Raw genomic sequence first — 21,386 nt, forward strand, 5'->3', positions numbered from 1 at the left:
AATGCAGTATGCCATTCCATGCTATTTACTGACTCTCAAGCACCCTCTTCGCGCCATCGCTGATGCGCTTAACCTCCTCGTGTCCCTTCTTCACCACCTCCTCCATCTTCTTCTTCGCCTTCTGAAGGTCATCCGGTAGCACATCGCGATTCAGCTCAAACTTCCTCAACTTCTTGTTGTGTTCCTGGCGTCCTTGCTGTATCAGCTTGTCTGCTCGCTCAGAAGCCTTGACGGCCGACTCGACGGCTGCGCGACGCGACTCTCCTGTCGGTGGTGGGAGCGGGACTTGGATGGTGAGAGGATTGGAGGGTTCGGGTGTGAGGGGTGTGAGCGAGTGTGGAGAGGCGGCGATGGCGCTGGTGACATGCTTGACGTGCTGTGTAGTGTTAGAACACTTGGTGGTGTTGTTATAGTAACGGTTTTACTTACCGTGTCTTCCCCGCAGATGACATTGAACATTCTCCCTCTGGGAACAACCTGCGCGATATCTCCCAGTCTCACGGTCTCTTTGTTTCCTGCCGTGCCCAATTGCACTTTCAAGTTCTCCACGATTTCGGGGTTCGTCTTTCCTCCACTGCGCAACTGACTAAGATCGTGTGTAAGCTTCTCCAGAGCCTTGAGGATCTGTGCCTCCAGGCCTGAGACATCGTATGCTTCGTCGGTAGGCGTCAATGGGCCCGGGTTGCTGACGGGAGGTGCGGAGTCGGTTCGCGCGTGGGCCTTATTCGCTTTACCGGCCTTCTTCTGTAGTTGTGTGCTTACGGAGAAGCTTCGGATGGCGTGTGACGAGCATTGTGGTGTTGGGCGCAATATAGGCCTGGTGGTGTGAGCGGGGAAGTTTGCGCAAACCAGCGATTGAAGCTTACAGACTGCGGCTTGGCGCCTCAATTGACCTCGAAGATGTGCATAACGGGCTTCTTGAGCTAAGACGTAGTGCGGCACGTGGTATGGCGGTGCGAGACATGGTTGCTGGTATATGAAGGTGATGGCTTGCTGGTACAGCTGTTTACGCGGGCGGAGGCACGGACAATCTTCCGCACGCGACAGGAACGTCATCGCGTTCCCGAACATAATCACTAATCAAGCACCCATCCATGGATGGACTGCACGTAACTTTCGCTTCTCACTTTCGGTCCTGACTTTCATCCCCGCATTGCTGACAGGCAGATTCCCGGTTCAGATCATTGCTTATCATCAAAGGCTAACTACAAGAATAGATCACGGCATGTCTCTGGGAGGCATTTCGACAGGCCTGTCACCCGTCAAAGGGTCCCGATACCAGTTCTCCTCCGGGTCATCCAAGCATTCCCCTACCCTCACCAGCTTGTATCCATGCGCCCGTGCGTTGTCAATCATGAACTGCGTATATCTATGCACGGTACCTTCATGGGTATCGTGTGCAAGGCCCAACCAGGCCCGAACCCCGTTACGGTTCTTGCCCTTGATCTTCTCCATGAAGTTCTCTTCCGTGTAGGTGTAATTACCCGCCCAGTCTCGTCCATCAAGGTCGGCTGCAGTCTTTCGGCACAGTCAGTTTGGTCTTTCACACTGCTCTCTGTAAACTCACCACATGGTAGCCGAGCTCTCCCATTTCGGCCTGGCATTGAGGGCCGCAGATGTTGAAGGGCGGGCGCATGTAGGTCGGAAAAAAGCCTAGGATGTCGTTGAGAACAATCTCTGCTTTTATCTGTTCGTCTCTGCGTTGGTGCGGAGTCATCTTGTCCAAGTCCTTGTGGCCCCAGGTATGCCCCGCAATCTGGTGTCCTTCCTTGTATATTCTTCTAATAAGCGCAGACCTCTCGTCGAACTTATGGGCTATCAGCTCCCAGTATAGGTTGATTGTTCTGATATAGAACGTCGCTTTGACGCCGTTGGCCTTCAGGATGTCCAGCAAATCCGCTGTCCACTCCCGGGGACCATCATCGTACGTGAGTGCGAGCGTGTTTTCCACTTTGCAATTGAAGATCTTTGTTCCGTAGGGAACATCTCCCAGCTTGGGCCGAGGCGTATCTGATGTATTGAATCCTGGAGGCCATTGGGTGCCATCGCATGCTAACCCATAGTCCCAAAGACACGCATGTTGACCAGCAAAGTTTGGATGTGTCATGCGAATGCCCTATTTGAATGGATGAGTAAGACGGCAGTTGATGTATCAAGATCTCAACTACTCACGTCTTTCGAGCAGCAACGGCTACACTCAGGTTGCTGAACTCCTGGTCCACATCTTCCGTAGTTGATAGTCTCAACGTTGACGAGTGGATTTATCACCGGGCATACATTTCCCAATGGAGTGTAGTAGAATGGATGGTAAGCCCCCAATGCACTATTCATGATGAATTGGATATCTGGATGACTGATGCGGCGCTGTCCAGCTTTTCTACATCCGTTCCCATCATAGCAAGGCCGTAAGCCGGTTGCACAAGCTTCCCTCAGTTTGAGTTTCCATCGGTGGTAGTGCAACAGCTCACCGCTCACATCCGAACCTCAGGGGCCAATGCCCCAAAGCGCCGGTATCGACTAAATAAACGCCCGTTAGGCCCGATCTCCAACTGTGCAGACAAAATTAGCCGGTCTTGACTTGGGTACCGAATGCGAAGACCGGACGATCACTTCCTCGGGCCGATTACGAAAGATGGCGTGTATTACCATTAAGTAGGCGAAAACCGTAATGTACAGAAGATGGCCAGCCAAGCAACCAATAGAGCCACTTTGCGAATGCGACTGAACATGTGTCGGCCTCTGACGCCCGCGTCAGCTATCATCGGTTCCAGACTTCAATCCGCACATCTGCCAAGGTTTCCAGAACTGTGTAATCTAAGCCAGGTTGTTTCGCCGCTACGACGATGGCGTCAAACGACCTCAAGACGTCAGGCTGCCAAGAACCTTCTTCCAATCTTGATACTTCGGGTATCGCCTCCTGGTTCACCAGAGGATCGCAAAACATGAGATCTACCTCTCCCGACTGTCGCACGTAGTTGAGCAACTGCAGGCCAGGCGAATGTGACAGGTCCGACTGGCCAGGCTTGAAACCGACACCGACGACAAGAAGCCTGGGGCGGTGTGTCGAACCATGATTTTTGTGGCACTCGTCTAGCATAGTTGCCAGAAGCTGGCTGGCGATTCGCGACGGCCGCGACATCATCTTCTCGTGTGCTTGTTGGAGAAGCGGCAGATTGCACGTCGACATGAAGTAGATCGGGTTGACCGGGATGCAATGACCCCCGATTCCCAATGAAGGGTACATGGGCAGGTACCCAAAAGGTTTGCTGGCGGCTGTGCGCGCCACTTCGAACGGGTCGATCCCAAGTCCCTGGCAAGCGTCTGACATCTCGTTGGCGTACGCAATGGCTATCGTCCTTTGGCAGTTCTCGTACAACTTTGACATTTCCGCGACTTCGGGTTTGCTGACAGGGATCACAGTATCGAAGACCGTCTCATACAGACGTACAATGGCGTCCAGCGAGCCTGGGGCAATGTCGTCGAGCCCCGAGACAACCTTTGGTATTGATTTAGGCGGCGGCTCGATTCGGCCTGGGTCGATTCTCTGGTAGGTGTCAGCCAGTCCTCGTTCTTTCGGAGCAAAAAGTCATCCTACCTCTGGTGACATCCCGGCAAGAATGCCGCGCGATCCGGCCAGCGGCCCAAGCAGTGCTCTTGTCATGCCGACCGCAACGGTACTCTCTATGACCACTATCGACTTGTCGGTTGCGTAGCGTTGCAGCATGTCTATTGCGCTGCGAACATGTGAGGAGTCGACTTGGCCGTTCAATCCCAGGGTGGTCGGTACGCAAACGAGAAAGTGTGCCGCGTCTCTCAAATCAGTCTCATCGCTTGAGAATTTGACATTGTCTCTCCGTGAGTGCTTCAAGCGCAGTCTTTCTATTCGAGGAGCCGAGACGTCGTACCCAATAACCTGGTAAGCGGAAGAGAAGACTTCCATGAGATGTTCGCCGACATATCCCACTCCGATGATCGCAACAACGGAATTCTGATCGTACTTCTCCATGGGAATTCTGTAATCCAGTGATAATCCGTGGTTGTACAAATTGTGATGTACGAAATGACAAGCTCAGTAATCGAGAAGTCCCAGACGACATGGTTTAGGGACGAGGTATATATTTGAACTCGCTAAATTACTCCTATCTTGATACTCTACTGAACGCACAATCCCACTGAGACAGGACCGTATTGCGATGGCAAAATTTCATCCGGTATTGATACACTAGCAGCGAGTCTCGCTACGCGCCAAGTCTTAGCTTCGGTACTACCAAGTACTCCGAAGCGGTCCGTATGTTTGGACTCACCGGTGTACCTCCGAACTAATGCGTGTTCAGCATGAAAAATCGCCACAAAAATGTGTTTTAGAAAAGCCACGCACGCAGGCACAAGATGTTACGCCGCCTGGAGGTACCTCGGTGATCAGCCCTGTCACCGTCCCTGGTGTCCCTGCGTTACACCGCCTGAAACTGTATCGCCTAGCCGGCGTTCTAGAGATTAACCAGACTTCCATTGTGGATATGCTTAGTTTGACGCTCGTACCCTGACACTTGACCCTCAATTCGAGAAAAGGTACATGGCGTTTTTACAACATACTAGAATAGCATCTTTCGCTCCTGCAGCACTCGCCGTTCACCACATCACGACGCAGGAATCCCTATCTTTCCCCCATGAAGATGGATGTCCTCAATACCGCGAGCTCGGGCGCTCAGATTGCTGGCAATCTCAAGAAACGATCGCGCTTTTTCTCCTCCAAGGTTTTGAGCAGCGCTATCGAACATCTTCCAGATGTCAATACGGATCGTCTCAGGATTGAGAAATATGTCATATGGGCCATCTTAATACCATTCAAGTAAGTGAATCAATGCCATCACTCCTCAGTGCGCAAGACACGAGTTGCTAATAAAGCCACTCAGCCTTTTCATAATGTACATGTTCGCAAACTGGGCAAAGTATTCCTGGGTCCTCTTTCCGAACCTTATTCTTCGAGCCGTTGTGGACATGATCGAAATCACCATGGTCATCCATGCCCTCATTCGAAAGCGATTGAACCCGCCTAAGATCACGATCCCCGCAACACCGGAGAGCTTGGTCTACCTGCTTTGCTGCTACAACGAGTCGTATGAAGAGATGATGAATTCGCTGGTTTCGCTGGCGGAGCAGCAGTCTCTGGATGATCACAAGAAGGCTATTGTCGTAGTTTGCGATGGTCGTGTTAGCTGCAAGGGCATGACCAAGACGACATCCGCCCATCTCAAAGAAGATATTGTTGAGCGCCCGACTAGCACTTTCATGAATGAAGCATATACGGCCTGGGACGACGGCCCAATGGACATTGAAATCATCAAGGGTGAATTCCGAGGTCTTCCAATCATCTGCGTTATCAAGAACGAAAACCGCGGGAAACGAGATGGTATCATTCTCATCCGGACGTTCCTGAACAAATTCAATCAGCGCAAGGCGAACCCTGATTTGAAGATGATCTCGCCCAAGCTCTTCGCCGAGCTCTCAGGCTTCCTCGAGACCCAATCCATCCAGAAAGTGGATTACGCTATGGGAATAGACGCAGACACCCGATTCGACACCAAATGCGTTCGCAACCTGATGCAGACCGCAAGAGAAGGCGAAGAGATCGTGGGAGTAACCGGCTACATCCGACCAGACCCGATTGCTTTGGGAGGTTGGACAATTTCGTATCTCTATCAGAACGCCGAGTACATGGTTGGCCAGCACCGGCGTCGCCTGCGCCAGAGTCTCACAAGTGGAAAGGTGACGTGCCTGCCTGGCTGCTGTCAACTACTGCGAGTCTGCGAGGAGACAATGGGCGACTTCATCCTGGGGAAATTTGGATACTATCCCAAGGCTTCCGATGGTCTGTTTCGAACCGTCCGTTCCATGATGAGCGAGGACAGAGATCACGTCTGTCTCGTCATTGCACACTACGCCCACGTCCGGACGCGTGTGAACCTCAGTGCGCGGGCGTACACTACGGCACCGACTACGCCTTCGGTCTTTGTCAGTCAACGCCGTAGATGGACGCTGGGGCCGCTCACAAGCGACAGCCTCCTCCTTAGTCGCAAATCGACAGGCTGGATGGAGAGAGCTTCTGCTTTGGCTTCCTTGACGCATTGGGTGCAGAACCCAGCGCTTCTCATCTCGAGATTCTTCCGTACGTACCACTCAGCCTGTGATTCTTGAAACTTGCTAACATCAGGTTAACAGGTGACCTGGACGATCGGACCATATTTTACATCGTAGCTTTCGAGTACTACCGACGCGTCTTCGACTTAATGGTCACCCTCATATCGTGCGATTCGTTCATCGATGTTGTCCAGACGGTCATTGGCTGCGTTGCCTATACCTGGTCCGCAGCCTACGTCAACGTCTGCACGCAGTTCTACACGCTGTGGAGGATGGACGATTTCCGGTGGGGCAAGACGCGCATAGCGGTTGCGGGCAAAGAAGAAAAGACGCACACTGGGTAAAACCGGGCTTCCTGGACTTGACGATCGCGAACACAAAGAAGATACCAGGCTTCCTGGAAGAAGCGGATGGGGAGATTGGAGAGGTTGGGCGGTTTCTTTGTTCCTCTGCCTAAGGGTTCTCGGCCCCTGGCTTAGTTTGCGCCCTGGCGCTTGCAGCCAATCGGGTCATAGATCGTACGTCACCCTCCGTAATGTTATCATAGATATAGAAACGACTTTTAGACAAACTTTCGACATCCGCATGCGTGTTTCATGGCTTTTTCTGCTTTGCTGTACTTTTGATGCAGCCTCGTTGGCGTGACAGGTTGGTGGAATCGTCGGATGAGATCATGCCGGGCATATGAGATCTTGGAACAACCTCTTTGTTCCTTTTGCGACAGTATGACATCTTCCCTCATTGCCATGGCTTACATTGTTGCCAGGCACGGTATTGATCGCCCCTTCATTGCCGTCCTCCGTCGCACAGTTAGTGTGCTTACACCGATTGCTCCTTGCAGTTCGCCCAACACAGATACTACGCGCGAGGTTCGCTGACTGCTCGCCCTCAGGTAGTGGAAGTCAAGTTGACCGCTATTGCAGTAGCTCTTATGAATGCGCGCCCAAATGTACTACTATGTACTACTTGAAATGAGGCTCAACAGACCTTGGCGTCGAGTCAGCGTAAGGTTTTCGCTTTCGTCTCAGGCAGATGAAGGCAGCCCTGTCAACCACAGCCACGCCTGACATCACTGCCGATCAACAGCGCATCACACCAACAACACCCGGCTCCGCCTATTTGCTCCGTCGCGCAATAAGACGTCTGCGCAACCTAGACTTGGTGCGCAATATGTTTGTCAGAATTTAGAGCCGCGGCATGTCCGTCGCGATGGCAATGCGATCATGTGTTCCGTATTTCCGTGGCCAGCGCGAGAGGCTTACTGCGGCCAGCAGCCCTGAAAGCCTCGCTGTGCCCACCCAGCCCAACTGCCTTGTTGCCGGTCCCGCCACATTGGAAGGGCGGCAGAGGTTTGTATGAACGTTACATTTTGCTATAACGTCTACCCGAAAGCCGGTTCTGCCACTCTATGTAAGGCAGCAATACCCCGGGTTTCTTTCACGCCTCTTGCTGCCACTCACCCGTCTTCTCGCCCACGATCGGCCCCACTTTGTCGACGCGCTCTCACTTCATACGCGACGTGAGTGAAGTCGCCTTACATGGCTCCGGACTCAGCTTCGCTCTGATCTCAGAATTGACAAGAAACAACAATGGCACCGCTCAGCACCATGGACATGCTGGCCGTAGCGAAGCGATTCCCCGGAACGGCTACGACGCGTACTTCGCCACCAAACAGAGAGAGCATGACGACCGAGGGCGGTTTTCTCGAGGCATGGGCTCAAGGATACAATGTCGGCGCTCTGATTATCCTCATCTTGATCGTCTTCTGCAACTACCGCTCTGGCATGTGGCTTCACAAGCTTATTCTACTTGAGGTGAGTCTCGGTGTTGCTCTGCAAGCAAGTTGCTTCATCGTATATACCAATTACTAACCCACTCAGCTTGTTCTTGCCATCTGGCATGGTACCTTCATCTTCGTCGACGATCCGAAATATGGCTGGTACCTCAGCGCGACTGCAACCCTACTCTTCGTATCATATTTCCTCCACAACGTCGTCTCGTGGCTCAAGATCCGACCCTTCCTGCCACTCTGGGGATCTCGTTTCTTCATCATATCGCTAATCTGTGTTCAACCTTTCTGGATAGCAGAGGCGTGGTCAAACTTTGCCTACTTCAACCAACTTGCAAACGGCTCCAACATCAACCCTCGCATGAGGCCGTGGGAGGCTCTACTCCGCGATCCTTGGTGGATATTCACGACATGGAAGCTGATACACGCCATCAAGAAGACCTACGCCTTCAGTCTCTGGACTCTTGTCGGTATCAACAGGAGGTTTGGTGTCATGCTGGCATGCATGATACTCTCCATTGTCTTCCTACTCACTGACGTTGCTGTCAGCGCTGCGAAAGTCACAGCAAGTAGCGGAATCAATCCATACTGGCGGTTCGCTCTCGTCTTCAAGTGTGCATCCGATACCATCTTCCTCGACGACTTCAAATCTGTCCTAGACGATATCGTCGCCCGCAAATTCACCTCCGGCGATGACTCAGGGCGCCGCCGTTCGATAACCGGCATCAGCCGCCCGAAGAGCTCCCGCTCAACCTCCCGTAACGACGAGTTCATCGAATGCAGCAACCTTGAGCGACCCGACATGCCGTCACACGGTTTTCAGCCCAAGATGACGGCACGGTCGAAATATCGCTCAGCTTTCTCCAAGAACCACAACGTACCAGAGGTTCCGACAATCCATATACAACATGCTGAGACCGAACAGCCGCGGAGCCCAAGTCAAGATAGCTGCGATAGTCAAGGCCCTGTGCTGCCCAGGCCAGCTCACACGGTTTATCGCAACCCGGAGTTGCGGGCGAGCGAAAGCGATGGCAGCTTGCTCATCGGCAGACTCGTCTGAAGAGTTCGAGGTCTGCAGGATAGGAAAACATACATGAGGCGTTCTTATGAACCCCATCATACCTTTCGACAGCGAACGGGGTGTCGCGTTCCCCACCGACCCAATCAGGCATGCTCTTGGGTACTCAAAAGTTTCAGAAAGCCTTGGATCTTCGAGCACTTGCATGCATGATGCACTTCTTGTTTTTGGAGCGAGTGATGACACAAAGTAAGTCTCGAACAATTTTCTACGACATGAACACAGCTAACAGTTCTTACTAGAAGCACAACACACAGCACACCTGCAGGTCTCAGCATTGACTCGATGGCGCGCTGGGCGCGATGATGAATGATGCCCGTGAATACGACGGCAAAAGCGATGGGAAGACGAAAGACGGAAGAGACATGGCGTTCTGAAGCGATGATTTGCATGATACCCTGACACGATTCTATTTACACACACCACGACGGTAATTTCATAATACTTATTCCTTATCATATCTATACAGCCTTTTCTTCTCCTTCCAACACGCTTGGAGGCATTCCGCTTACACCCATGATCGGTGCTAAGACATTCGGTACTAGATGATTGGTCTTACATGAGCCAAGCGCTGGCTTGCTGCTGTGGTAGGGCAGAGTCGGGGAACACAAACGCCTACTTCAGCTTTTTATATGCTCACCGGAAGGAATGGAAACCCTCCGCGGGTGGCTTGGCATATCGGAATGGATACCAAAACTTCCTCGGAGGGTTTGCCAAAGTAAGGCGCACGCCATTTTGCTTGGAAGGGGTTCTATCTAGGCACGAACGCGTGTTGCCGCGGAGCCTAATGCTTGGAGCGTTATATCAGCCCGGGTAATGCTGCGTGGACGAAAAAAAGGGGTGTCACGCGCGGAGCATGACCACATAAAGATACTCATGGTGCTTTTGCCACCTTTCTAACACATTCGCTTCGATATCCCAGAACAGACTTTGTCTTTACCAGTCCGCTGTAACACAACGATCAAGTAACTCTACCGACCATGTCGTCGTCAACAGCCCCATCCAGCACTCCTACCACACCAGCATGCATAACCGCCATCCCCGATTCAAACGGCCACGTCCCACCCTACGCCTGCAACGCGCTCTACCAATACAACCCCTCCCTCGCCGCCGCCATCGTCTTCACCCTTCTCTTCGGTCTCCTCACAGTCGCGCACATCGGCCTCGCAGTCCTCCATCGCAAACGTTTCTGCTGGGTACTCATCACAGGCGCAATCTGGGAGTTCGTCTCCTTCATTCTACGCGCGCTCGGCACGCGAAACCAGCAGAACGAAGCGTTGGTTATCTTGTCTACACTGCTCTTCCTGCTAGCGCCGCTGTGGATTAACGCTTTCGTGTATATGACTGCGGGCCGGCTGGTGTACTTCCTGCATCCGCGCAAGAAGCTATGGCGTATTGAGGCAGTGAAGATAGGACGCTGGTTCGTGGGGCTTGATATCTTCAGCTTCATTGTTCAGGCTGCCGGTGGAGTCATGATGAATCCACAGGCTGGTGCTACGACCAATGGATACGGAAAGAATGTGTATATGGTTGGTGTGGGTGTGCAACAGATCTTCATCCTGATGTTTCTGGCGCTGATTGTTAGGTTTCATTTGGATATGCTGAGGGTGGAGCGCCAAGGTCGAGAGGATACAGAAAGTGACCGGCGGGCAGGTACGGTGCGTTGGAAGTTGCTGACGTATACGCTGTATGCTGTCCTTGTGCTCATCACGACGCGTATCATCTTCCGGTTGATCGAGTTCTCGGCTGGAGTCAAGGGTGCGACGAACGTTCTCGTTGGCACGGAGGGGTATGTGTTGGGATTGGATGCTGTGCCGATGGTGTTGGCTTTGGTATTGCTTGCAGCGGTACATCCTGGTATCGTCTTGAAGGGGCCTGGAAGCGAATTTCCGTCGCGCAAGGAGAGGAAGGCGGCGAAGAAGACAAGAAAAGCCGAGAAGGAATCGCGAAAGGACAATAACTACTTGCTGCAGAATAGCAAAGGCGGCCACACAGTGGAAGAGAGCATGCGTATGGATCGAGGGACGAGCCACGATGTGTGAGTAAGTTGGAATGGCATTTGTAACATCTGAGATTTGTATGATAGAGTCACAAGTCGGTAGACTCAACACTATTAGTGCTGCTATCTACATTGCTTCCTGCGCGTGCCCAGTAGTGTTACCCAGTGACACCATGAAGATAAGTAGAGAAATGCTCTGTCAAGACTAGACGTATCCAGTATGTTTTGACCGACGAATGTCAGTATCATCACCAACCAAAGGCTAGTATCAGGGACCACAAGAATGCAGTATCATGAATCAGCAGAGCTGGTATCGGGACCAGCGTAGCTAGTATCAAGGAACTAGCATAGCTAGTATCAGGGACCAGAGCAAGTCTAGTATAAGGCATCAGCATGGCTAATGTTAGGAACCAACATAGCCAGTATCAGGGACTAACACAGTCAGTATTAAGGAACCTGCATAGTCGGTTATCGAGGATCATGAAGATTGATATCATATACCCAGATTACCGGTATCAGTAGAGGCCGCGCCCTGGTCCACATCCACGGCCACGGCCACGGGTTGTATGACCCAAATGGTGTCGACCAGAGGCACCTCTGATGGCCATGCCAGACCATGGCGGAATTGGATCGTAGATGGTGGCCGGCTGGCCGTCAGATATCGACTATGTGTTTGCTCGTCGAGATCTTGGCTCAATGTGCATATATAAATATATCCTCACATGAGGCACATTTGGCGGAGTCGGTTGTAAAGGCTGGGTTGTCTGCTGAGCAGCTCGATGGCGTGTCACTACCTCTTGGGCTAGCCTTTGCAGAGTCGTATGTGGAATTGCGGCTGCGGCTGCTCGTTGAGCCCGCAGAGCCGCTCGGTCGCCGGTTAGCGCATCTTGGGCCGCTTTCTGCCGGGTCGTAGGAAGAGGCGTTGCTGCCCTCTGAGCACGTAGTTCAGCTCGATCGACTGACGAAGTTGGAGACGTATTTTGCAAAGTCGTAGGTGAAGGCGAGACTGAGCTCTGAGCTCTCACATCAGCTTGCTCGAATGACAAAGTCTGTGGCGCATTTTGCAGAGTTGTGGATAGAAGGGCGGCTGATCTCTGAGCCCGCAGTAGGTCTTGTAAAGCCTGATTAGGACGTGGTGGGTCATGCTGGTCAGCTTGTTGGATCTCTCGAACCCAATTCATAAACTCCTCATTTCCCTGTTGTATTCCCTGCCGTATTTCCGATGGAAGAGGGAGCGACGCAAGGTAAGCGCGTCGGCTCTCAATGGAGCGTTCATATTGATCGGCGTGGTCTTGTTGTGTATGGTAGTCCAATTGTTGGACTGGGTTTGGAGGTTTTGCGGCATCGCTGCTGCCACGTGAGTCATCCATTTTCAGGTGGTGACTGGAGCGCGAAAAGATTGGGGAGGCTGCCGGTGTTTTGTTGCGAGCCGCCCGGACGCTAGCCAATTTTCACGCTAACCACAATTGGACGCTACCGCCTAATCATCTCAGAAGGTTTTGCTCTCTTAACTAACCCCACGTATCACAAAGGAAGCAGAAGAACACGAAGAGTACACACCTCACCGGCCACAATGTATCGGAAACGCCATCTAAGTACGACGAAAGCCTGCGTCCCGATGCGTTGTCCAAAGACGACCAAGCATCGACTGGCCGAGTTCCAGCCCAGCATGAACTGGATGATCTCTAGAGACCCTATCCTCGCCTCTGACATCACGACAACCGCGAAAACAACGCTTACCGTGCTGTAGCAACGATGCGCTAGTAATGGGTTCATATGTATTTCATTGCAAAGAGATATGAAATGGCTAGATACCTTCCGCCTGATGTCCAGCAGGTCCTTGAGGTATCCGAGCCGATCTTATGGTACAAAAAGATTTCGCAACAACAAAAGAACTGAAATCTGCCCCATTGTACTCTCCGCCCTTCCTCGATCAAACAGGACTGCTTATACCTCTGAATCTCCCACGGGCCTCAACCGTCTCTGTAGTGACATCTCTTTCGTTGTTTCCGTTGCCCGGGCGGACGCCTCGTGGGTTAGCACCACTACCGCGAATGCCTCATGGAACACGGGTCCCTCCGAATGGACGAACAATTCCTGGAATGGCATCTCGGCGGCCACGTCCAGTGCTTGAGTTCATTCGCTGACGGGCCTCGATGGTCTCTGCATCGGCATTTCGTCGACCGCCACTTATACTCCCGCCGATTCTGTTAGGCTCAGCTTCACGTCGGTAGCTGCCGCCGCGACTTGGAGTAAGACCTCTCTTAGGAGAACCTCCAGGGGGTCTTACAAGACCAGGATCTCGCTCGATCAAGTCCTCTGCCCGGTCCGCATCGCGCTTGGGAGTCCATGGCACCGCGTTCCCACGCTCAACCACGTCATTTGATGCCTCAGCATTGGGCGTGCGGGGCCATGAGACAAGGTGGCCACGTTGGGCCAGGTCATCGTTCGATATATGTCTGCTATCGGTGCTTGAGCCACCTTCTGGAAATCCGATAGCTCGCTTGATGGGCTCGGCCTCTCGTCGACTACCACCAGCGGTCTCGAACTTGCGGGGATCAGCAGCACTCCCTTCTCCACCCGGACGGGAGCCACGGGCTCGCTCCACCAAGTCGCCTACCGGAACCGCAAGGGACGCGCCTGGATATAGGACAAGGCGACCACGGTCGACCAGGGCTTCAACTTCAGCCTCGGGTTCGGCCTCTCGTTTCGGCCATCCGTCGCCACATTTGGTTTTGGCCCGAGCTTCGACAGATGTCTCTTCGGCATCTCGTTTCGCCTGTCCGGGACAGGCATCGATTCTGGCCCGAGCTTCCAATGGCTCGATAAGAGTCACGGAGATGGCATTTCGTCGATGAAATGCGCTAGCAGATGAGATATCTTGAGGAGATGCCTATACTAGTGTGAGCGAAGACACGGGTATGAGACCACGAGATGGCATACCTCAGCATCTGGGACTGGTGCCGCAAATATAGTAAGAGAGAAGGAGAGAAACGTGGTGATCGCGAGTGCACGCATACTGTATATGTTGGTATGAGCGAAATGGAATGGTATCGATCTAAGACGGAGATACCGAAGAGAATGGAAGGCCCTTCGGTTGATGAAGCTATTGCCAGCAGCAAAGGGGTTTGCCCACGACTTTATCCATGGCTCAGGCTCACCATGTGCGAGAGTATCTAGGATCTTGGCGCTTCGAATCACGACCACGCCTCACCCTGATAATCGTCTTAGATGCGATGGATGCGGGCTCTATTGCATTGTCAAGGCACGAAAGCTCATGGTGTCGTGTGTAACCTGTAAAACGATTGGAGGAAAACCAAGAGAGCATAACGGTTGGTGCAAATCAGGTAGGCTGAAACCCAGTCACCAGCATAAGTGGGAACCTATGGCGCTTAGCGGCATAGCACACGAGACCGAGAATGCACCGAAATGCATCCCATCGCTCCTAGTAACTTTGATCACACCAATCCTTCACATTGCAAGCGCTCCGAGAGCCTACTACGAGGCAGTTCGGTAGATATGGCATCCATACATGTTACATGACCGAGGAGTCTACATTGCTCTTGAAAGTCTATATTTGTGATTTCGGCTTACAGCCCACTCAAGACTTTGCTCCATGACCTCCTGTACTTGTGTCGAAAAAGGTAGTGACGCAGGGCAAGCGCGTCAGCTTCAGATAACCTGTCCATATGGATAGTTGTAGTGTATAAAAAGCAAAGGCAAAGGTATTGAAGGCTAAACCACAAAAGAATGAAGGCTGGAGGGGCAGACAAGTTTTTCTCGCCCTTTGTATATCTAAACCATGGCCCAACCAGCCTCCCCCAGGCTGGAGCATAGAACGACCAGCGTTCCTTGGGATGCAACATGAACAAAAGAACCGTGCGCTCACTTACTTCCTCCACGGCCTGGAGTCAACCCTCTCTTGCCACCTCCTCCCTTATTAGGACGTTGCAATCCTCTCTTATGACCGTCAGCACCGCCTGTACCACGGAGACCGCTCTTGTTTCCACCAACGCCACCACCTTGGAAGCCTCTTCTGCCGTTTCCTGAATGTTTCGTGATACCCCTTTCCTCCAGATCGTTGAAGATTTCTTCGGAAGCATCGACTTCGACTTCGACTTCGTCCACAAGATCCTTGTCTTCGTCGGCTTCTTCGCGTGTCTCAAGGTTTTCTGAACGTCGACCAACCCACTTACCACCACCGCCACCACCGCGCCTTCCTCCACGTGTCTTGAGGCTGTCAATTGAACCCGACTCCTCCCAGGCGCCAATAGGACGAAGTATCCCTCGGGTCTCGAGGCTGTCTGAGCGCCTTTTAGGGAGGCCAGAGCCACCACCATTAAGATGCTTTCGCTTCTCGACTTCCTCTATTGACCTCTTCGGGGGGGTAAAACCACCACCGCCGATACGCCTGGCTTGCCCCGCCAGGTCGATGATAGGCTCTCGCTTCGGTAGGCTGGGAAAGATAGTGGCTCCGACAAGGTCGTCGTTTCGTTCGACCACGGCATTCTTCTGCAGAATCTGGTACACGTGTTAGTGTGAATTCAACATGCACCTGCAGGATGAGACGTACTGTAGAGCCTGTAAGAGGTACGGCAGAGATGGGTAGCACGAGGAACCCCAAAAAGAGGACTCTAGATCCGTACATCGCGGCGATTGAAGATATACAGCGTCAAGGGCTATGAGGAAAGTCGTGATGCTCTTCGAGAATGATGAAGCTTTTAAGCTTGGGTGGGCGTGCTTGTGGAAAGAGATTTTGGGCCGCAGTGCATTTTCGGTATGCGGTCTGAGTGTGGTACTCAGCATGGCATATATCCTCGATCCTGACACCCATGCCGCAATGTCATCAAAAGGCTCCCATAGCATACTCATGTCCATCTACTCCTCCATAGTGCTTCGACCCGCTGCCACCTGGAAAGTCACCGGTCTTGCGTTTCAGCTTGCCTCTTTCGTCCTCTAGGAATCATGCTCTCCGTTCTCGCTCCCAATGATTGCGCATCTTCGCGTAATGAACATGTAGTGCGTGCTTGTTCCTTGCATTTCGCGTCGACGCTGGAACACAAGGCGTCACGCCGGAAATGTGTGACGGCCCGCGACCGCGCCGCAATGGAGCAGGAGATTTCTGCGGGTAGCGCCACACCTGTAAATTGACCCCCGGTGGGTCCGAACAGATGCGTTAGATCATGCTCCATGCATCAGATAGAGTAGTGTACCTGCACATTCTTCTGACCGTCTGATAGATCGACAGAACACATTGTAATAAAAGAGTCCATAATGTGCATCCCGTGAGGAGTCCGGCTTTGCCGTGCAAGCAATAAATATGTTATATATCATACACAGCATTCAGCCGCACAGGGCGAGGTAACACATCTCAAATCCAGCCACGTGGTGCTTGAACAGCAGGTTGTGGTAACTGCGGAGAACGGCTCAATAAACTCTGGCCGGACACCCTCCATCCTGTCTTCGGTAGCAATCTTATGCGGACTTTCTTCGTATCCTGTGCGCTATTCCATGTTGACGAGTTGGTGAATTGGGCTTGCGCCTCTTTCGGCAAGCTGTAGATAAGGGTCGGCATCGCGGAGGTCTTCCAGATGCCGGCACCAGTATCCTTGGAGGTTTTGATTATTGTCGAAACCAGAAAGATAAAGCTTAGGACCAGTAAGAGAAGTGGGAACGTAAGCCATGCCCATCTTACTGATACGAAGTTGGCCTTAGAAAACGCGTGGCCTTCGACATCCTCGCGGGTAGGCGCTGATCGTATAACGTTGGTCAGAGCTGTGGCTAATCGTTCCATGTGCCTCGTGACATTGTTTGGAGCAAGCCACGGGTTGAAGAAGAGCGTTTGGTGCCATGGAGAACCCGTCTTCCATGTCTTGTAGCGCAGAATTGGGGAAGCTGACTCATTGACCTGAGTGGTGTATGCGGGGAATATATCTGTGAAGCCTTGCATCAACGCCAAGGCAGTATTATTTGACGTCCCAAAATTGGCAAGCCTGCCATCGCCGGTGAATTCTCCCGCCTTGATAGTTATGTTCTCCATATAGAAGATATCGGTACCGTTCTCAACCTCGGTCTGGTAAGGATAGGCTTCCCAAGGAAATGGACCAGAAGTAGTGTTGAAGACAGTGTCAACTACTTCTTCATTATACCCGCCCCAAGTATATGATGAGCTCATGGTCTTTACACACCAAGATAAGTGGCACTCTTGTGCCACAGGCGTCTCATTTCGGTACACCGCTTCAGCTGACCCATCGCTCGATGAGACGATTAGAACGTCTTGAATCTTGTGGCGTATGTGCTTGAAATGAATGGAGCCGTTGCCGTATAAAGGCTCTTTCGTGATGATTTGAGTCAGTGGAAAAGTGCGCATCGTGAGGGCTTCGCCCGCGATCGAGTTGGCCTCGTCCCACAGGTATCCTGACATCAATGTCGGATTGTCGCTTGTTGCGTTTAGAAAGTAACCACACGCTGTCGCATTAGGGTACGGCTGCTGAAGATCGAATAATCCATTTGAATCTGCGGTCCAATCCACAGTTTGCGTCAAGCACGCAAACGAGAGCTCAGTAGATATGTCCAAGCATTGACTACAAACGCCTAGTGTCTTGTACAAGGGCCATGTGCAGTTACTAGTCGAGCAAGACTAGACGTAGCTGGTCAGCGTGGAGATCAACGGTGGAAGATAATCGAGATGACGTATCGTGTATCACTTACGATTGAGATATCGGGGCGAATGGCGTTTCCGAACACGACTGGGCGTATGCCTTCGCCGTAGGAAAACTTTTCGATTATCAAGAAGGTGTCTTTATCGTCTGTTGCTATCTCATATCCATCTAGGTACTCTTTCGGATAGGTCGATTCATAGTTGTATGCCTTAGGCACTGCCGCGAGAGTTGCCTGGAGGGTCCATCGGTCGGATACTTCGGTGACTTGTTGAAAGAATGTATCTATAGCAAGTAGCAGGAGTATTAGCAGAGCGCCGAGTGCTGCTAGTGAACGACCCTTGGTGCGATAAAGGAGCATTAACGCTCCTAACGGTCCACGAGAAGCTTTGTCAAATATTTCGAAATCCCACATAGCCTTGGAGTTGTGGAACCAATTCCATTTCAGCTGGCCGAGCGCTTCGGTTGTGGGAACTATCAATCCAGCAGACGCGATCTTCCCCAGCACATTGATCCCGGCAATGAACGCGCTATTCGTGGAGAGTATTGGCTGATCTTTGATATGAAGGCATATCAGAACTATCGCGATCATCGAACATGCACTTATTAACCAGCTCGAGATCTCAAACAGCCATCTCTTGAAGACGTTGTTAGAGGCGTTGTATTCCGCTAGCTTCCTCTCGATTCGTTGTGTAAAGTCTAGCGATGGCTTTTCGTGTTCTGGAGGGTCGAGCGATTCAGGCGAATGGGGTCGTCGGTATTCCCCACTTTGTGGTGAACTATGGGGAAGATAAGATCGTCTTGCTGTCGAGGTTGGAGCCATCGAGGTGGAGCGTATATTGCTGTGGAGTGTATCGTGGTTCTCAGTGAGAGACATGAAGGGTAGACGTCTTGCTGGCAAGAAGGTGTTTCGATCGATTCCTGGAAGCGAGATGGCCGCAGACCGGCGCCTGCGGAGTTGTATAGGCTGAACATCATCTTCTACTACCTAGCCAGGTATTGCAGAGGCGAAGCGCAAGTTGCACGTGTCCATTCTCGTGGCTGGGCGTGCGCTTCGTTATCGTGCGCCTATGGGAGGTTTGCTGTTAGCGCTGCGGCATGGCGACTGGATGCCAGCTACCGACCTCGGCGCGGAGACCGACATAGCCATATCGCGCAGACGAATAGAGCGACCTTGGATGCAGTAGCAAGCGAAGATCTTCCGGCGACCGAAGGCGGTGTTGAAATTCGAGTGATGAAGTTGGGACGGGGATACAAAGAGTGAGGGTCAGTGGGACGCGTTGGAGCTGGGCTTCGGCAAGCGAGATTGGCTCCGCGATGACGAATGCTTGGCAAAACGTGCCAGATGTGGTTATCCATTACATGCTATTTAGTTCTATCAGAATGACTTGATTGTCTACAGTTTAACATCGCGGGCAAAGGTCTACGGTTATATGAAGCCAGGTGGAGCTGTCGGTGCTGGCTGCACCTGTCCAGACACTCTCCAGCCTTGCTTTGGCAAGAGTCTAATTCTGACCTTGCGGGGATCGTGGTGTGATGCGCCACCCGAGCTTGTGGTTGAGGTACTGTCCTTCCGCATATCTTGCGGTAGACCGTACATCAACGTTGGCATCGCCGAAGTCTTCCATATACCTGTCTCGGTGTCTTTCGAAGTTTTGATGATAGTAGCAACCAAGAACACAAGGCTGAGTACGAGTAGCAGGAGTGGGAATATCAACCACAGCCAATTGATATGGACAAACTTCTCCATGCTGTATGCTTTTCCGGCTATCATCTCATTGCTATCAACATTAGACCTTATGACATTGGTCACGTCTCTAGCTAGCCTCTCCATATGATGTGTAATATTGTTAGGCGCTAGCCAGGGATTGAAGTCGATGTATCGCGTAGCAGGGCCATTTTCGTAATTCTGAAACCTGAGTATTGGCTGCATCTCCGAGTTGTTACTCGTATAAGATGCTGGGAAGAAATCGTCCCAAATGGCGTTGACTTTCCAGACGGTTTCGTTCCAGATTGTATACGTGATGTTGGGGCCGGGTGAGGTTGTACCTGGCAAGCTCTGCGATGGAACATCGAGAGTCACATTGGGCGCATAAACAAAATCTGTGCCAGACTCCCGCTTCGTAACGATCCAGGGCCATGGTGTGGGGTCGGTGGCGATGTTCAGATGCGTTGAAAGGATGCTCTCGCTGTATATACCCGATTCGTATGAGGATCTCATGCGTTGAACACACCACGACAGTACACATTCGTGGACTACAGGGGGTTCGTGTCGGAAGACACTGCCAATACCATTCGCTGCGGATGCAATAAGTCCGTCATAGATTGGATAACGAATATTCTTGAAGGCGACAGAGCCTGAGCCGTAGAAGGGGTCTCTAGTCCAAAAGTCGGAAAGAGGAACTGTACGCATCAATAGAGCCTCGCCAGTAGTGTTTGTCGTTCCGTTTTCTAGTACCACGTATCCCGAGAGAAGAAGCGGTGTACTCGAAGTGATGTTGAGGAAATGCCCGCACACGGTCCCGTTTGGATACGGAACACTTTCTATCGGACCTTGGTAGTAGGCACTCCAGTCGATCGTGGTGTTGAGACATGCGTGCGTGATGTTTAGACTGTGAGAGACCTCCGCGCAGCTGCTGCAGGTTGCAAGAGTGTCGTACTCAGGGAAAACACAGTTGCTGGTAGGGCACGATAAGGGAATTTCAGGACGAATGCCTCGCCCCAGCTGTGTAGATCGCGTGCCGTTCCCATAAAAGTACTTTTTGATGATAGGGGCAGATACCTCATCATACAACCCTTGTTCTTCAGCTTTGATGTAGAACTTCGAGGTAGGTGGTCGGTATTTTTTGACGACTGGAATCGAACAGGAAGAGTTCTGCATGGCCCAATGGTCCGGATAGGTTACCACTTGCTGGAAAAAGGTGTCGATGGCAAGCAGTAGCACGATGAGAAGCGCCCCCAACGCAGCAAGCGATCTTCCTTTCGTCCGGAATAGAAGTAGTGCAGCCCCCCATGCACCGCGGGACGCCTTGTCAAAGATTTCGAAATCCCACATAGCTTTGGACTCATGAAACCAATGCCACTTTAGTTGCCCTAGTGCCTCAGATGTCGGTACGATAAGGGCAGCGGATGCAACCTTCCCTAAGATATTGGCTATCGTGAGAAGTCGTTCGCTCTTGGTCATGTCCTCCCCACTGATCGACAAATAGATACCGATGGTGGCGCCCATGCACAACGCGCTTACTGTCCAACTGGCAGTCTCAAAAAGCCATCTCTTGAAAACGTTCTGAGACGCGTTGTACTCAGCCAGTTTCTTCTCCAAGCGCTGTACCAAATCTAGTGATTTCTTCTCGGCCTCATCGAAAGTGGTCGATGGTGGCGCATCGCGTTCCAAGGTGTGCGCATTGTGAGGCGGGTGTCTTGAGAATTGGCATTGAGGTAGTGTCGGTATATGATTATGTTGGTGTTCTGAGATCGCGGATGTGTAACTGGGTGGTTCACTCATTGAGAATGTGTGTGTCGAATGGTAATATGCCTGACAGCTGCTGAATGAGAAGGCGTGCCATCAAATTGGTGGCATGCTCTTGTATGAACCCGCCATACATTCTAAACCTTTAGCGGGGATGTGGCTTAGCTCGGCAGTTCCTTGACGCAGCGATCGCACGTCCTAAGACTAAAGATATCCAGCCGCGGGGGGTAAGGTAGATCTGCCAGCAAGGGAAA

General features: G+C 52.0%; 6 protein-coding genes across 6 annotated transcripts; 3 read left to right on the forward strand and 3 right to left on the reverse strand.

Annotated features, from left to right (window-relative positions):
- Positions 1-25: 25 nt before the first annotated feature.
- On the reverse strand, positions 26-2,107 carry J4E85_007225 (uncharacterized protein; the record flags this gene model as incomplete). Its single annotated transcript, XM_051471457.1, has 5 exons — positions 26-376; positions 430-817; positions 867-969; positions 1,383-1,518; positions 1,568-2,107. 5 exons carry the CDS (start codon positions 2,105-2,107, stop codon positions 26-28), a joined length of 1,518 nt encoding a protein of 505 aa, XP_051324531.1.
- Positions 2,108-2,758: 651 nt separating this feature from the next.
- On the reverse strand, positions 2,759-4,006 carry J4E85_007226 (uncharacterized protein; the record flags this gene model as incomplete). The annotated part of the gene is made up of 2 exons (XM_051471458.1): positions 2,759-3,544; positions 3,596-4,006. The coding sequence occupies 2 exons, from the start codon at positions 4,004-4,006 to the stop codon at positions 2,759-2,761; spliced, it is 1,197 nt and encodes a 398-aa protein (XP_051324532.1).
- A 661-nt stretch (positions 4,007-4,667) lies between these two features.
- J4E85_007227 (uncharacterized protein) lies at positions 4,668-6,482 on the forward strand (the record flags this gene model as incomplete). The annotated part of the gene is made up of 3 exons (XM_051471459.1): positions 4,668-4,849; positions 4,914-6,166; positions 6,220-6,482. The coding sequence occupies 3 exons, from the start codon at positions 4,668-4,670 to the stop codon at positions 6,480-6,482; spliced, it is 1,698 nt and encodes a 565-aa protein (XP_051324533.1).
- Positions 6,483-7,727: 1,245 nt separating this feature from the next.
- On the forward strand, positions 7,728-8,987 carry J4E85_007228 (uncharacterized protein; the record flags this gene model as incomplete). Its single annotated transcript, XM_051471460.1, has 2 exons — positions 7,728-7,952; positions 8,019-8,987. 2 exons carry the CDS (start codon positions 7,728-7,730, stop codon positions 8,985-8,987), a joined length of 1,194 nt encoding a protein of 397 aa, XP_051324534.1.
- A 998-nt stretch (positions 8,988-9,985) lies between these two features.
- J4E85_007229 (uncharacterized protein) lies at positions 9,986-11,047 on the forward strand (the record flags this gene model as incomplete). Its single annotated transcript, XM_051471461.1, has 1 exon — positions 9,986-11,047. One exon carries the CDS (start codon positions 9,986-9,988, stop codon positions 11,045-11,047), a length of 1,062 nt encoding a protein of 353 aa, XP_051324535.1.
- Positions 11,048-14,889: 3,842 nt separating this feature from the next.
- J4E85_007230 (uncharacterized protein) lies at positions 14,890-15,652 on the reverse strand (the record flags this gene model as incomplete). The annotated part of the gene is made up of 2 exons (XM_051471462.1): positions 14,890-15,525; positions 15,578-15,652. The coding sequence occupies 2 exons, from the start codon at positions 15,650-15,652 to the stop codon at positions 14,890-14,892; spliced, it is 711 nt and encodes a 236-aa protein (XP_051324536.1).
- Positions 15,653-21,386: the final 5,734 nt, after the last annotated feature.

Source organism: Alternaria conjuncta (assembly GCF_024043145.1).
Source record: "Alternaria conjuncta strain BMP 0040 chromosome Unknown scaffold_10, whole genome shotgun sequence".
In the NCBI taxonomy this organism is placed as follows: Eukaryota; Fungi; Ascomycota; class Dothideomycetes; order Pleosporales; family Pleosporaceae; genus Alternaria; species Alternaria conjuncta.